The sequence below is a fragment of the Hyposmocoma kahamanoa genome, unplaced genomic scaffold, assembly GCF_003589595.1.
Source record: "Hyposmocoma kahamanoa isolate Upper Pololo Valley unplaced genomic scaffold, ASM358959v1 94, whole genome shotgun sequence".
Classification (NCBI taxonomy): domain Eukaryota; kingdom Metazoa; phylum Arthropoda; class Insecta; order Lepidoptera; family Cosmopterigidae; genus Hyposmocoma; species Hyposmocoma kahamanoa.
Genome location: NW_020654878.1, coordinates 2,513,204 through 2,530,627, shown reverse-complemented (window position 1 = coordinate 2,530,627; position 17,424 = coordinate 2,513,204). Strand labels below are relative to the sequence as shown.

Genomic DNA, 17,424 nt, shown 5'->3' with positions numbered 1-17,424 from the left:
TCGTCTCAAGTAGCCAATGAGTCGTTTTTGAATTATAGTCCCTCTCCAATGACACAATGACGCAATTTCTTTATTCTTTATTTTAATTAATTATACTTAAAAGTCGATGTCGCTCAAAAAATCTTAATAGTTTTTAAGTTGTTTCCTGTTATTACGTTATTTTTGGAATTTTTGCACTTACGTCATTGTCGTTCTATAGGCGCGAATGTGAAATTCTATAGCTCCTCTATTTAAATATAAAAAATTGGTGAAATATCAGGCGCATGGGACTTGTCAACTTATGTCTGGGGGTGATGGGCGCAGTGGCAGTGCCTCTCAGATCATGGCGATTTAAAGCTCTGAGTGGCACTGCAACTGTTTATAACGGTTTTGTTCGTCACGTCACTGGATATTACAGTTGTCACTTTGCATGCAATGTTATATATCACGTACTATACGATGCTCTGATTCCAAAATAAATAATTAAATCACTTGTGTTACGGAAAATGGAAGCAACAACGATACCACAAACACCCAGACCGCAGACAATACAGGAAGTTAGTTTCCTACATTGACCCGGCCAGGGATCGCACCCGGGACGTCAGAGACGGCGACACTATGACTTACTTATATTTTTCTACTTTCTTTTTCTTTCTCTCTTAATAAAGATTTAAATTGTAATATTCAATTCATCTCACGGGGCAAGTATTGAGCATAGGATAATAAAAGAGAGCACAAGAATTGTCACTAACGGCATATAATAAAACACGGTTCAAAATAGTATTTTAACATTTATAGGTTACATACTAAACGCATTAACTTTTCTACAGATTACTATTCTTTCTAAAATACTTTTATCTTTATTCCCATCATTTTATTCCAATACCTTTGGGATCTTTGTTTTTTCACATGTCAGCGTCGTATTGGCAAAATTATTTTTTTGCTAGAGTAAGTAAATGTATTAAAACTAGTTATTATAAGAAAATTTCAACTGGGGTTGTAATAAATGCAATTTATGAGACGACTTTTAAAGTTAGACTCGTATTTATTTCACTGGAATGTCATTTATTGTATGCAACTAAACTTACATATTTTAACTATAACAAGGAAAAATGCACTTTGATACAATGTTATAAACCTACACCAATATTGTAACCTAGGTTAGGTATTCATTATCTTAATGTAAAACGTCATGGATAAATCTATATAAAGTATAATTGTTACAATAATATACTTTTCACTTGTCATGCTCTTAAAGTTTGTATTTATGCTGGGTGTAATAAAAAACCATCACATTAAATATTTGTTGTAATTTTACATTCAATTTTAATTAAATAATCGTTTATTTGTAATATTGCTGTTTAATTTCCTCGCAATCGAAGTGAAAAGCAGAGTGTACGCATAACTCATTCACCTATATACTCGTCTCGGGTAAAATGACGCGTTTTATGCACTTGTTGTACAATCTACTATTAATAGAATGATAAAAACGAGTTTCGAAACATTTCTGACTAGAATAAAATTACGTAAATTTTAAATAAAATTGTCAAATAAAAATCGTTAAAACGAAAGTCTGAAGACGTCGAAGGAAAATTACACTTGCATTTGTGAATACTTGTGGTGGGCGAACACTAAAGGCGACTACCCGGCCCGTGCTCGCTCGTGGCGGCCCGTTAGGATTCGCCGTGTTTTCTTTCGACACATACCAGAAAATACGGTTCGCCACGCGCGTAAGCCCGATTCCGCCGCCCAGATTCGCCCGTGGCGCGAGCTCGCCTGACAGGCGAGCTTGCCCCTTCAAATTGGCGCATTTGAGCCCACGGACCATGGGAAGCCAGCATTAGTGCGCCCTCAAACTAGATGCTTCTAGAAGCGCTACAGTGGTGCGACAGTGCTTCTATAAGCGTCTAATTTGAAGGTGCTCTTAGACAATAACTTAGATATAAAATCAAATACCTTTTTCTCTTAGCCGGTTAATAGAGAACCTTCTAATAAATCGTAAGTCTTATAAAATTTTAAATATAATAATCGCAATGCTATGAATTTGAAATGTTTGATATTCTTAGGCCAAAGTCCTATACATTTTGTTAGCTTTGTTTAAATGACCTCACGGCAGAAGGCGATCATTTAGAAAATAAAATAACCTTTAAAATCTGTACAGAACAAATGGAAACAATGTATAAAGAAGAAGGCAGTAAGTAGATCTTATTCTATACTAAACTGAATCAATTAGATTCGTATACCGAATAAACAGATGACAACTGCCACAATTGCTGCTTTCTCTCTACGAAGAATGTCTTGGTTGATGCAAGATCGTCGAAACCAAAGTATAAAAAGACAAGTAGGGCAACTTCGGTGCGTAAATGCCTACACTTCGTTTGGAGCGTAGTAGGGTTGTTGCATCATTATTTTAGTTGGAATTACAGGTTGTAAACTTAATTTGAAAAAAAAAGTTGTTCATCATGTATTCTGTAAGTGCTACATTGAAATAACTGTTAAATGTAGTAGGTACTGACATATTGGTATTTTTTATACCAGCATCACGGATTGGCATCTTAGAGAGTATGATTATGAAATAGAAGTGAAATGCTGAACAAGCCGTTCCTTTCTACATAAGTTTTGATTATAGTGACCCTACCGACCCTTAGGGTATACGAGAAGGGCACTATAACCTGTGCAAGCACAGGGAGCTTCTCAGTCAGCTCCTGATCACAATCAGTCCATGTGCACAGAATTCATCCGGTTCTCAAAAGGCTTACTTTGGGTGAGCTGCCCCGGGTGCACGTACAGCACCCTCTCTGTTTTCCAGACAGGTATCGGAGCTGTAGGCATGCCCACTTCTTGTTGCGCATTGCGCATTAACGAAATGTAATGAAATGCTAAACAAATGAATTTGAGTCTTGAAGAATTTCAGTAACAGTCTACTATTTGATGTAATTTATTTAGACACGATCGACTGCTTCTATGCTTATTATTATCTATGGCGTGTGTGACAACCCGCGCTACGCAACGCGAGTGCACTGCGAGATTATACGAATGAATGACGTCTCACACTGCGCGCGGAGGATGTACACACATACAAGCCGCGCTGCTACGTTTGTTTGGAGTTACCATACTTCTCTTATAATACTACGTCGAAACTAATCATCAAATTGTGAGATACAATCAATTCTTTGCTTTTTTTAGGCTTACGAATATAATATCGACGAACTTTTTATTAGAACAAAGAAATACGATTTCATTTTCAACATAACTAGTATTTGACAGTAACTTCCATGCAGTTCTTTCGCATTTCCCCAAAGAACATCTTCCTTTTATTAATAACAGCGCAGATGCCTTTCTTCATCTCCGAAGCGAGCCAAGCCAGAGACGTGGTGAGAAGGACCGAAGCATTGGCAGGGAACGCATTCCCTCTGGACCGATACACTACACGATTAGTGGGTTGTAGCTCGCGGAAGTTGTCAGAGTCGCCGCCGATCTCCGTTTCGTGAATCAGTTTGATCTGAGAAGGAAGGTAATAACTTATAGATGATTTGGGTCAAACCCTACTCCCATATAAGTTATGTGTAAAATGTAATACATAACGATCTTGAAAAGTACACGTATTATAAACGTGATCGCATAAGTATTAAGATGCATACAGATCTCGCGAGCTGCACACGAGCATTACGCTGTGCGATCTGTTCGCGGGCCGCCCGTATTTAATTGCACGCATGCAGCACACGTGGGCGGCGCATTCGCCAGACGCATACGCATCCTTAAAAATTGGATTACTCTTTACACGGCCTGTATTTGTATTGTCATAGAGTCTATTGTTATAATAATTTTTAATACAGTTGCTCAAAACGTGGTATTTTTCGCACTACAAATCGTGCGGAAAGTTGGACTTCTCGCACTAGTGCTTTTTACTTTTCCAGTTTTTTTTAAATTTACTGTTGTTTTAAGTCTTAAACATAGAACTAAAGAGGTTGTATATTTATGTGCTTTGTGACGTAAGTCATTCGCCATTAAAACTTATATTTTCTTACAAACATCTTATTTGTTGCATAGGTGTTTTATAAAACAACGGGTTTCATTTAAAAATACCAAAATATTTTCCATAAAGATGGCTGATTGAGTATTAACAATGACCGGAGGTGAGTGTTACGCGAGACCGCTGCGCGCCGCGCCACTAAAATAGTAATTTTAAAGTGGCTGAATACTGGCAACAGTTGTCATTGTACTCTGAATTTTTATCAGACAAAGAAATAAAATGAGTTTTTTTTAAATATTGTTTTATTTTACTTTCAATCATTGACTTACAATTATATGGACGTCGGGTCCGCGCTAAAAAGTGTCCGCACTTGTAAGGCGCTAAAATCGTATACAGAGCGCGACACTCCGCTTTAGTCTTCATTTGTTCTACTGACAGCGCGATACTACGATGACATTACAATTTAAATTTCGAATAGGTTGACTTGGGACATTTTTTTCGTGGTTTTTGTATTAGACCCGTCGTCCATTTATTTGTAAGTCAATGCTTTCAATGTAATTTTTTCGCAAATGTATTAAAAAACGTCGTTTGATGCACGTGCGGATTTGTCATTCGTCAATAATGACTAACTTTCCGCACTTGTATCAAAAATAACTATTATGATACCAATTCAAGTCATATTATTTTATTAACATTGTTTATAATGTTTTTCATTTGATGAATTGGACGTAGTTAAACAAAAAGGATCACATCCAGTCACTTGCTGATCTAAGAGGTTAGGCTTTAGAAACCGTTTGGTACATATAACTCATTTTTTGACAATTTTGTGGGTTGGGTCCTTTTGGCTTAACTACTGTAGTCTAGGCTCTACTCTATGAGTAGAATTACTGGCTGAGTGAATATAGTTTCGTATTTAAGAATGTGTTTAAAAAAATAGGAGAGAGAAAAGAACACCTTGGCAGATCTAGAAGGAGCCTCCGTAAGTGAACATGTAAAAAAATACAAAACTATATTCACTCAGCCAGTAATTCTACTCATAGAGTAGAGCCTAGACTACACTACATCCGATTCAATAAAAAGATTATTGATAAATTTTTACTACTCGATGCATTGACTTATAAATAAAGTGAATGACTCGATTGGTCTACGTCGATGTTGCAAAAGTTAATTGACATTTTATAATCTCTTGCCAAAGCTCATATTTAAGCTATTTTATCTAGAAGTAAGTAACACGCAATTTAAATATAAATAATATATTAATATACATTTTACAAAAGAATTAAAGAGTTTACGCTAAAAGGACAAATAAACGGCATCAATTACTGAAGTAAGTTGTTAATTTATTTTAGTATTATTGTGACTCAGACATCATTCTTGTTATTATTAATTTTGTTACTTTATATTGTTTTAGAGCACGCTGCATACTGTAATAATTTTATTCTAATTTGGGTATTGTAGTTTTAAATGTTTAGGTTACGGAGCAAATGTCTGTTATTCTTTTTAGTTTTTGTCAAATAGGCATAGCCATCTTCCTCTTCTCAGGCTCCAGCTGAAAATCAGCGCTGTGCCTCTGCCCAGCATTAATTAGTAATATATAATTATTTGTTTTTTAATTGTTTATTTTTAATTTAAATTTAGATTAATATTATTATTATTATTTGTATATTTATTTGTAATAGCCAAATAAATGTTTCTTTCTTTCTTTCTTTCTAGTACCTACTTTACTGAAATGCATTTTTCGATAATTTTTATTTCTATAATTTATTTTCATCGAGTCCTAAGCTTTTTGCGATTGTTACATATTGGAAATACATTTCGGATCTATATTGCGTATATTTGTTTCTTCAAACAAACCAACGTTTCACCCTTTACAGGTCACAGCTGACTCAGCGGATGTAGTCAAATGTTAAAATTTCTACCGCTGCTGTTTTTGTAGATGTAGAACCCGCCTGGGTATATATATCGGGTTTTTCAATCTGCCGTCCGCCAGTCAAAACGTAGCTAAGTGACAAATGGTCAAATATCCGTTTTAAATAGCAAAAGATAGAGCACAGAATTCTCTTTAAAAAAAGTGTTCGACTTGTCGGAACTTACCCTAACGATGTACAGCTGAAATATCATTAAACGGATTCAATATTGTAAAACTGGGTTATGATTTTTTATGATGTCTCAAAATAATATTTTGTCAGCCACGTTCTACATAGCTGACGGCAGTAATAAGGACATAACAGTTTTGTATTTTAATAAAACACAGAATAATTGAGATATCGAACTGAAATTGATTCCAGATGCAGTACCATGTTACATTTAAGAATGGAATTCGATCTCGTTCATATGACCACTACTAGCACGTTTGCAGCGATCACACAGTTTGTCAAAAAAGCGACCTGGTGAAGAGGAAGAAGTATAACGATCGAACACTAAGAAAAAAAATTCTTCGAACCAGCGTCTTCCAGCAAACCGTGCTAGATGCTATGCCAACTAAGCCATGGAACGAACCAGCGGATTTTACGAATTTTTGTATGTGCTTGTTGCAAGTTTTTGTTTTTAGTTTTCAACGACTTTGTTCCGTTGCGCTATCTGTGAGAAATCTATTTCTTTACTCAGCCAGATGCCTTTACAGCTACCAGTGACTGACTAGAGATGACGCTTTGATAATTATAATTTTTAAGCTTTTATACATGCTGTCAATGTTTCATAACGATGTATTTCTTCACCGAAAAGCTCGAATTCACGGCCTCTGCTTGAGAGGCTATTACACCTTGCACCAGTACATTATTGTACACATAACGAGTTACCTGCGTGTCAGCAATAATGAGTGGGATGTCCATCACGATCCAGGTGACCACCTCGGCGCATGGCGGTGTGGTCAGCGACCCGTGGTATGTGTAGTACATTTGAGTTCTCGGGCTGAACAGTCGCCTATATCAAAAGGAAGACATCGTTTATTGATAGAAGATGATTAGATGACATTAAAGCGTGAAACACACAGAGAGTGAATGCGGTTCGGGCGCGGGTCAGGTGCGGGTCGGACGCGGGTCGGGTGCGGGTCGGGAGCGCGGCGGATCTAATTCCGTGTATTCATATGGACAGCAACATACTGAGCGCGGGCGCATTACCTGTATACAGACCCGCCGCGGGCCCGATCCGACCCGCGCCCCACCCGCGCCCGACCCGCGCCCGACCCGCACCCGCTGTCTGTGTGTTTCACGCTTAATTATTATGAGACATATATATACACATAGTGAAAGAATGTAAAATATCCAAAATCATGAAGAGATTTTTTAAAAGGGTCAGCGGTTGTTTTATTTTATTATTTTAGGTCTAATTTGAAAATAAAAGTTTAAGTTAAGAGCGGTAACCCCGGCATGGCAACAGATACTGGTTAGAGTTTTTTTTTGGGATACCTACTAAGTGACGGAACGAACAAGTGGTCGGCCTGATGGCAAGCGACACGCCTGTCCACACAGTTGCGTCCGGGCCAAGACCTCCACCAGTCATACGCCTTCACGGGCGTCTCTGGCGGACCCGGACTTGGATATGGTCTCGCCGGGGTTTGTGGTTAGCTGTAGGGACGGACACGTTCGTCTGTGTGTGGCCGGGGCGCTCGTTGATGAGTTGCACTTTAGGTCGGTAGCTATGTCCGGACATTGTCGCTGGACACTGCTACTTGGCGTAGCTAGTAGAGGATGAGCTGGACATCTTCTGGTCCCTCCGGCCGCGTAGGAATTTAAACCAACCGTTATTCGTGCGGAGCGTGACGGGAAGTGAGCGTGCCTACAGCTCCGGTACCTATCTGGAAAATATCAAGGGAGGGTGCTGTACGTGCACCCGGGGCGGCTCACCTAAGACACTAGCCTTACAGAGAACCAGATGAAGTCCATGCAAACGTACTGATCCGGGGTTAGGACCTGACTTGGATGGGCCCTGTGCGGGTTCGCTCGCACATGTCATAGTGCCCTTCTCATATACCCTAAGGGTCGGTAGGGAGGGTCGCTATAATCAAAACTAATGTAGAAATATATGTGGCTGTTGATACAGTTGTAGTGCCACTCAGAGCTTTAAAAGGCAAAGATCTGGCACCGTCACTACGCCCGTTACCCTGAGACGCAATCTCACCAGCACCCTTACCCTTCAAAACCGGAGAGGAGTACTCGAACTCTTCCACAAGGAGCTCTACTCCTTTGAAAAGTACTTAGGTTTTCATGATTGTAACACATAGAAAATGAAACTATCTCAGTCAGCCTGATCATGGGAACTGTAAAGGGCCCGAAATTTTGGTTGGTTTGAAAAAACAAACACACTTGATTTAGGTTCGAAAAAATAGTTTTATTTCCTAAAAAAAAAATTGTCTTTTTTTGCGTTAATCTGTTAAGCCAAACTTGTTTTCACAAAAAATACTTAATGGTTCCTAAAATAGTTTCTTTGTATGTGTTATGGTTTCGTATTTCCCCATCCTAAAAACCACACTGTATACAAATTTTCAAACTAAATACTTGAACGCGTGCTCTCATCTACCCTAAATGTCGTAATCGTCAAATTAATGCGCAAGATACAACAACTCAAGCGCATCTAACACGACCTGTCTTTGTATTCCTCCCATCGTAGATTACTGATTCGTTATCGCCATTGTCTCCCTTTGCCCTTAAACTATGTTCAGGATATGAGTCTACCGTTCTTTAATTATACGATTGTTTTCATGCCTCTTGTAAGTTTTTCGATCATCGATGGGAAGGTTGTAGGTTCCAAGTTTTTATTGAATGTCACGATATTTTACTACTATGACATCTATTCAATTATTTTTTGTGAAATTGCTCCACTATTTTTTTAATAACAAAGATCGAACACCCAGAAAAAAATCCTTTGATCTGGCCGGATTCGACCCGACGTCTCCTAGCAAACTGTGCCTGATACTATGCGAACTAAGCCACGGAACGAACCAGGGGCCCTCACGAATTTTTCTAATTGGTTTTTAACGACTTTTTATCCGTAGCGCCATCTATGAGAAATCTATAAAAGTATTTCGTCACCCAGTTAGATACCTTTACAGCTACCAGCCCTGGCTAGAGATGTAGCTATTAACTATAATTAATTATTTCATTGAATTGATATTCAATTATTTTGTGTGAAATTACTCTACTAGTTTCTTATAATGATTAATACAAAGATTCCTTCGATCCGGCCGGATTCGAACCGACGTCTCCTAGCAAACCGTACCAGACTAGATGTTACATAGAATTACTTACCTAATATCTATATTCTTGGGTGGAAGACGTCCGGTGCTGTTGCGGAGTTCAGGCACCTGTTCCATGATTTCTTCCAGTGGGTACTCGTACGCTGCTGCGATGAGCTTATCAGTGGATGAGTAGACCTAAGGAAAGACATTCTCCATGATAACAAGTGACGGGACGAACGAGTCGTGCGCCTGGTAATAAGCGACACGCAAGTTCATAGCAATTGCAGTGCCGTTCAGGGCTTTAAATCGCAACGATTTGTCACTGCGCCTGTCACCGTCAGACGTAAGTTGACACGTCTCATGTGGCTATAATTCAACACCCTTATCGTTCAAAATCGGAATGCCTTAGACGAATTTTTCTTCTTACTTTTCTTTTCTTATATAATGCTATGTAAATGTATACACACATAATTTAGGCAAACGCTTGCATTTCAATTATTGACTCACCTCACACAATGTAGTAACTACGGCCAAGCCATCAGGTCGCATCGAAGCCTCTTCCATAGTTAAACCAGCTTTGATGTGTACGAAATGGATTTCCAGAGCGTACCTGTGCCAAACCACAGCCATTTATCAAGTTATTAGCTTTCACCATTCGAAAGAGTGGTTATATAAGTTTGCCTGGGCCAGAAAATAAAAAAACTGGAGTTTGCTTTTAAAATGAATCTCACTGCAGAATAAAAACCAAGAATATTCGACCACTGTATCCTGCCAGTGTTAACATATGGTGCCAAAACCTGGGTGGCTGAAGGGCATTAGAACGGCTGGTGGGAATGGCTCCTGGTGTAAGGTGGTCCTAGAATGGCGACCTTGGGGAGAAAAACGTCTCAGGGGTAGATCGCAGATGCGTTGAAGGGACGATATAAAAAAATGTGACAGGGTTTAATTGGATACAGGCGGCAAAGAACACAGGAACCTTCTAAGTTGAGGTTCTGACCTCAGATCTTTCACTGTACAGGGTTGCCACAGACCGTTGTCACTGACTACATCCGGTTTTCAAGAGGCTAGTGCCTACTGCCTTTTGTCGTACCGGGACAGTTGCTTCAGCTCTACCAAGCACAAGTCCGGTCGATGGAGTACTGCTGCCACCTATGGGATGGTTCTGCTCAACACTAACTGGCCACCTTGGATTCAGTTGAAAATCGTGCGAAAGGGCTTATAGGTGACTTGGAATTAGTAGAGGTGAAGCTGTAAAATTTACTTGTTCATCGGTATTCTACAGGATATGTCACGGAGGGTGTGCAAGGGATTGCATTTTATTCCCTGAACGGTATAACTTGGGCCTTTCAAGGCGAGAGTTAATAGACATTTCTTAGGTGTGCATGCTCCATCATCATCACTTTCCGTCAAGTAAAGATGGAGGTCAAATACGCACTTATTTTTTAACAAAAAATAATTTTAAAAGTGAGTGCGCGCCCGCCGCGCGCCGCGCGTACGCATCATTCGCATAATAATGAAAGGCGTGTGCCCGGCTAACGCTATGCAAGGCGAGTGCATCGCGAAATTATGCGAAGCAGCATGGTTTGTATGAGTATACATACAAATCGCGTTGTTCCTCACTCACTGATGTAATATGCTCGAATCTGAACAGGCGAATGCTCCCGGCGACGATGCGCTCTACGTTGAGGATTGTTTTATATGTTAAACATGCACGCTCATCTGGTGTTCAGCGACGGTGTTGCCGAAGATGGTACTTCTTGGTTTTAGAAGTGGCTATTCACTGTAGCCTTGAATAGACTCAAATAGTAGTTTTCGAGAAACGCATTAGAAAGGAGGAAGCAAAGCGCTTCGTGTGAGTGGGTGGTAAATCAATGGTATAAGGACGTTTTGGACTTTAGAGTTGTGGTGTACCCGTCACAAGCGTCGTGTCAGCTGGACGCAGAGAATCAGGAAAGCGATTATGCCTAATGCGGAGCATTAACCTCTTACGCCAGCTGCTGATTATAAGGATGCGCAAAATCGTATATCACGGTCACGTGCTTTGACACGATAGATACTGACTTGGGTTTTCAAACCTGAAACCTCGGCCTCGCAAATTTTGAGAGATTCGACATTTTGCGACTTTTTTGGCATTTTCAAGAATCGTGACTGATATTTTCAATCTCGGGAGCATTGAAACGTTTGAGTGTATTAAAAATTAAACAGTATTAGAAACCCAACAGTCAATTTTTGTACTGTTTATGTGGACATGGCAACACTGTAGAGTTGAGCTTAGTATAATCTTTGGAGATTGTAGAAAAATAATAGTAAAAGAAATTCGAGTTACTAAAGAACTTAATGTCTAAATGCGTAACCTATTAATAAAGAAACCTACTTTTGAAATTGTCTTGAAAGTCTTATTTTTCTCGAGATTCGATTTTTGACCCGAGACGCGGAAATGCAGCGGAACTAAATGCCCGACTGCTTCCACTTATAATGCTGGAAAAGGTGAAAGTAACAAAAAAACGCGCTGGAAGACGTAACATGTTGTGTTACACAACATAAGAGGGTGGACGGGAATCGCGAGCGCAGAGCAACCGTTTCGTTAGGCCTAGGACAGGGACAAGTTTGTCATATCATTGACAAGAGAGAGAGAGTCGGGAAAAGTAGGAACGGTGAAGGTGGAACTAAACTGAAGTTTGTACGCACACTTTTCCAAAGTATCCGATGGAAACCTAACAAGCAAGCCATTTTTGATTACACAAGACAGTATCTTTACTTTTGGCTCCGCAGAAGCAGTAAATTCGCAGCAACTTACTTGCGTCCATCAACGGCGTGTTCCGAGATCCAGTGTAGATGGAACTGCAACAAGCTGTAGTTCCCCCGTAGTGGACCGCCAGATACCACTGGTGCCTGCCGCCTGTTCTCCACATTCCATTGCACTAAGCAGTAAAGAAATTGCAGTAAATCTTTAAAGTTTACAAATAAAGATACAGCTAATTGAAGTTAAATGTAAATTATTTTATTATGAATAAAAGGGATAATAACATAAAAGAATCATCAAATCGTTGCTTTTAAATCCCTGACGCAAAAAGAGGGAAGCTTTTGCTTTTGTATCCGTGTGTCCGTTTGCCTGTTTGTGTCATGGTAGTTCTGAAACGGATGGACTGCTCTCAAAACGGTTTTTTGTTTGAAGGATAAATTAATCGGGATTGGTGACGCTATATAAGTAGGAATAAATTTTGGTTTTGCTTTCGATAGCTCGTGCAGAGCTGCGGGATAGGTGAGATCGCAAGGAACAGGAAAGGGAGACCGTGCTAACACCAATCTTCAGATCGGATATACAAAAGCTCAACGTTCTCACTGTTGAACAATTAATTGCGGGCCGGCCAAAATAATGCCACCACGAAATGCGGATCACGGTTCAATGCCGGGCGGAGACGCGGTTAGTTAAGAGTGTATACTGCCTCAAATGGCTTTAGGTGATTCATCTTTTGTCATTGGCTTGATTCCGCACAACAGTGAAAGAGTTGAAACAACCACTTTGGAAAAAAATACATACAATGATTACTATACAGTGTGAAAACAACATTCTTAAAAACTTTCACAATAGAGAAGAAACCACAAGCTTACCTCGAAATTTTACAAGAAATCCGCTGTATTTGATTGGTACTTTACATATGAATGATTATCACTAGTATCAGGTTTCTTACCACGAGACTTCTTAGAGCAAACCGTGACCATGGAGCGTGCAACCGTTCCGAAATATCGGGAAAATAAAAAGAAGTCATACCGTGGTAAGAAACCTGATACTAGTGGTAATCATTTAGTGAATAACCACGAAAGTCTTAAAATCTATACTTTACATATGATTTTGTCACAGACGTGGATTTTGTTTTTATATCAACTGAACTAAATAGAATATGTATACTACATACGATATAAATTTTTCAAACGGCTGTAATTTCGTTTGTAAAAATGTAAATTCTGAAATAAAGCCAGTGTCTCTACCGCTCGATCCAAGCAAAATGAACCGTATTGGTACGGGAAAATTTTGAATTCGAGCTGAGGTAATAAAAATTGCAGAGAATGCGGACACTAGATTTTCTTGTTCCAGGGATGGTTCTTACCTGTATAAAGATCATCAGCTCGTTTCTCGGATAGTGTAGGGATGGGATCACGGTTATAAGCATAGATATAGGAAAAAAGGGGAGATATGTAATGACGCTATGTAAGATCTGGTACCGATGTCGCCACTTTTTAGCTTGTCTGCATTTCAAACTTTACGCTCTATTATCTACTACCATAACTTAAAGATTTTTACTGGGTGGGGTTTAAAACGTGAAAACGACAAAACACAATTTTAAAATTTAACAAAGTTACAATCACTTGAGTAAGAGTTATATTACAATATTTCAGTATTTTTTTCATCCTGGTTCAGCCATTCACCATCAGGTGGCGTTTTAGTAAAAATGCTACTAGTATATAATAGCTAACTATTACACGCTAGATGGCGCTGAAACACATTTATCGTTACACTAAGAACTCACGGAGCGGTTTTCACCCGCGTCTGCCGCGGGACCGCAGAAACCGTAGAGTGTAATAGTTAAGTATGTAAAATTAGTAGCACATTTTACGGCGCGTTTTACACCTGTAGTGGTGACGGTTGCCGCGGCGGGGTACTAGTTGAACCGCGGAGGACGCGATCACCTGCGCGCTTGGCGGCCGTCGTCGCCCGCGCACTTTGGCGGTCGGTTCACGCGTAATATGGTGTAGGCGCACGCGGGATGAGTTCTCTATTAATCGCGCGACTTGCGATTAACTCCCACTAAATTCTCGCGGTTTCGTGCCCGCATAAACTTGCAGGGTCGTGAGTATTGAAATAAAACCACTGTCTAGCAGCACCGGCGGGCGCGGATGGAAACCGCTCCTTGAATTGTTAGCCTTATTAACCTTAAACTGACGCGAATCAACGAGGGATGTGGTCCTACCTATTCGATAGTTAGAAACCATGTGACTGTTTTTAATATTAAATAAATATTCCATTTTTCATGCACTGGTACTGGTGTATTATTAAATTAATATATTATATACTATATAGACTTTAATTGCAAAAATCGTAGTAAGAAATTCAAACATTTCAGTAAAAACTTTATTGTCGATAAACATCAGTTATCGTAAATGAACATCACTATATTTGAGTGTAGAAATTTCTATGGAGACAAAAAGAAAACATTGAATAATAATAGAAATGCAAATAGTCGGTGGAATGTTATCTCACTGGTTTTAAAATGTTTGTTTTTACTCTAATTTTTACAAAGTGTATCAAGTGTAAAAAAAACAACGTGGCATTTTCACGTTTTACGAGATATCTTGTATGTACATACAACGATTGCCATGTCACTGTGACGATGTTTGTAGGCGTGTCACCTTGATATGATCATTTTGATCATATCGAGGCGACACCAACCACGCCCCCGTACCAAATCTCCCCTTTTTTTCTTATTTCCTATATCTATGGTTATAACAATATTTATTTTAATTTCATTTGTCCGATCGACTTCAAATGAGCTATGGAAAAATGCCCCGCAGCATGAGTACGCATGATAGTCGCGACGCGCGCGATAAAATTTAAATAAGGGCTCGTTATTGGCTGTCTCAATCAGATCTAACTTAGATATTTCCATTTTAATTTAATATATAATCAAATCCGCCTGTCAATATTAAAAAGTATACGACTAAAAATCAACTTTGATACTAATAGACCAACTGTCAAAATAGGAATAAAGAATACAATAACGCAATTAGTAATCATTAGAATGCGTCGTAACATTTACAATTCACACATTTTTGGCAAAATTTTAACTACTTTCACAATCTATCGATAAAACTGTCGACAATTACTGCATATATATTTATAAATTTTTCGAAAAATGGCAACCCTGCAAATGTCATTTACTCCATCTTCAAAAAAGACAGACTATAGACTGTTATTCACTGTTATGATCCTATGTAAGTACGCTAAGTTCTAAAAACGCAGTACACTTAGAGACAGGGAATAATTATAGTTGAGAAACTTACAAGTATGTCCGTTATTCTCGGCGAGGACTGTCACATTCTCGTAGCCCATAAAAACCAGAGGACCTTTGATGAAGTTGCCGCGATCGTCGCGAATTGCCTTTGCGGACTCGAGGTTAATCGGCGACTGTTCTTTGCCCGTGGTGCATTCACCTTCCCAGGAGTCTTGGTCTAGAAAATGATGGATGTAAATATTTCTATCACGTGCGGCGTTGACAATTATGTTCTTTTTGGGGGACGGTTCCCATTTATGCATGAGGCTACAGTTTAATTTTGCTTATTTCGTTTCTTGTTATTCGATTTAGTACTTGAATGACAAAAATTCATAGGTTAAGTTATTTCATGTTGCTTTTGCCTGATATTTTAAAATAAGTATTGTTAATTAGAATTGCGTATTATTTTCAAAGAAACCAACGTTTCGGGTCCTTTACAGGTTCAATTTAATTCCATGCTCTAAAGGTGGATTAAGTTGTTAAATATCTAATGCAGAAAGTAGGTCAAATTTTCAGGATATTATTAACCTCAAAATTACGTAAGACCCAAAAATTATTTTTGCAGTTTTGTCTCAAAATGCTGTTTTTGATATAACAGTCAATACGTTTGACGGTGACGGAACGCATTACGATGAAACCTGCACGATAAAGAAGGGTCACAATTCTTAGAAAACGTGTGAAATCTCCATCTCTCATTGGAAATATGGCCTAACGTCGCCTTCATATTAGACGCTTATAGACGCTCTTCGGGCAAGAGCCATGCCGAGCAGTGGAACACATAATGAATGACAATGAGATTAGTTACAATATAGCGTACCTTCATAATTCCAAGAACTCTCAGCGTTCACATTTTTCAGAGCTGAAACAATAACTGGGTCAAATTCAAAATTGTTTTAATTGTCGTCGGTTAACAAACTACTTTTCACCTCACTAGCTCGGAAAGGCTGTCTTTCTCATTAGAAATCTGCGTGCAAAAGCGTTTTTTGCACGCCAGCGTGAAAAAAGTTTTTTAAATTCGAACTTGATGATGAACTGTGGGGCACCTAACTTTTTCTTTCGATTAAAAAAAAATAGATTTAGAGAAAGACTTTATTTATGTAACATAAATGCGTTGGTATATCTTATTTTTATTATTGTTGACATTAAATTGACAATAATAACTAATTGTGTTTATTAAATTATTTTAATTCGTCGAAGAACTAAAATAATTTCAATAATCACTTAAACACACAAAATAAAAGTACAAGCAAGAATAAAAATTGATGAGGTGTAAATTCAGAACGCATCCGAAGATAAACTTTTTTCTTTTAATTAAAAAAACTGATGCTTTAAAGTTCAATTGTTGAGGATTCGCTCTGGACCTTTTGGAGGGAAAAGTCGTTTTTATTTTGACTTTCAATTATTTTGTGAAATCTAGTTTAAAGTGGAATAGGATAGTGCTATTGTGCCTTAATCGAAGATTAAAAAGCGAAATTATATGAATTTCGAACTAAAATATCCGTATCGGCCCGTTTTAAGGAATCCCGAGTCAATCCAAACACGCCGCGCCGCCTCAAATTGCCTATCCTCTTTGTGGCGGCCATATTTACAGACACAAACTTCATGTTTAGGCTGATGGCTTTGCCAAAGCCTTAATAAATTTAAAAAAATCAACTGTTGTTCTTTCATTCTTCTACCATTTTCCTCGCTATGTTGTGTGTTTCGCGCGGTAGTAAAGTTGTTTAGCGTCTCGAGTCTTAAAATCTTTGCTACGTTCAGGAATCTATTTTTGAACCATTCGTTTCGCCCGCAGTTCAATCTTAGCTTCTTTCACTTGCTCAGGTTCCAATACAAGCATTCAAACAACAACTTTGCAGCCTTGCATAACAAATAATTATTATCGGATTTAAATCGCGTACCTAAATTTGTTTTTTTTTCAAACACACCAACGTTTTGGGTCCTTTACAGGGCCCATGCTCATGTCAGACTGAGATGGTAAAGTCATCAAATGTCTAATATTAATGCAAACTGCCCCATTTGTCAATATAGTTACAAAAGTTATTAATTAAATACCTTATTTTTAATTTTCCAAAGCATATTCCAATTTACGCCACACACGTTTTATAAAACATGTTATTTAATTTTTTTTTATATAACAGTTGGGACATAACACAGGAAAAACATATTTCGTATATTTTCGGTATTCATATAATTTTTCACAAAAATACTAATATCAAAAAAAGATACGTTGTTTTTTGCTATTTTTA

General features: G+C 38.5%; 1 protein-coding gene across 1 annotated transcript; it reads right to left on the bottom strand.

Annotated features, from left to right (window-relative positions):
* Nucleotides 1-1,332: 1,332 nt before the first annotated feature.
* On the bottom strand, nt 1,333-17,138 carry LOC113237949 (putative carbonic anhydrase 5). Its single transcript, XM_026474666.1, has 8 exons — nt 17,108-17,138; nt 15,996-16,037; nt 15,189-15,356; nt 11,926-12,049; nt 9,636-9,738; nt 9,199-9,323; nt 6,751-6,874; nt 1,333-3,481 (listed from the first exon to the last, which is right to left on the bottom strand). The coding sequence occupies exons 1-8, from the start codon at nt 17,136-17,138 to the stop codon at nt 3,233-3,235; spliced, it is 966 nt and encodes a 321-aa protein (XP_026330451.1). The 3' UTR covers nt 1,333-3,232.
* Nucleotides 17,139-17,424: the final 286 nt, after the last annotated feature.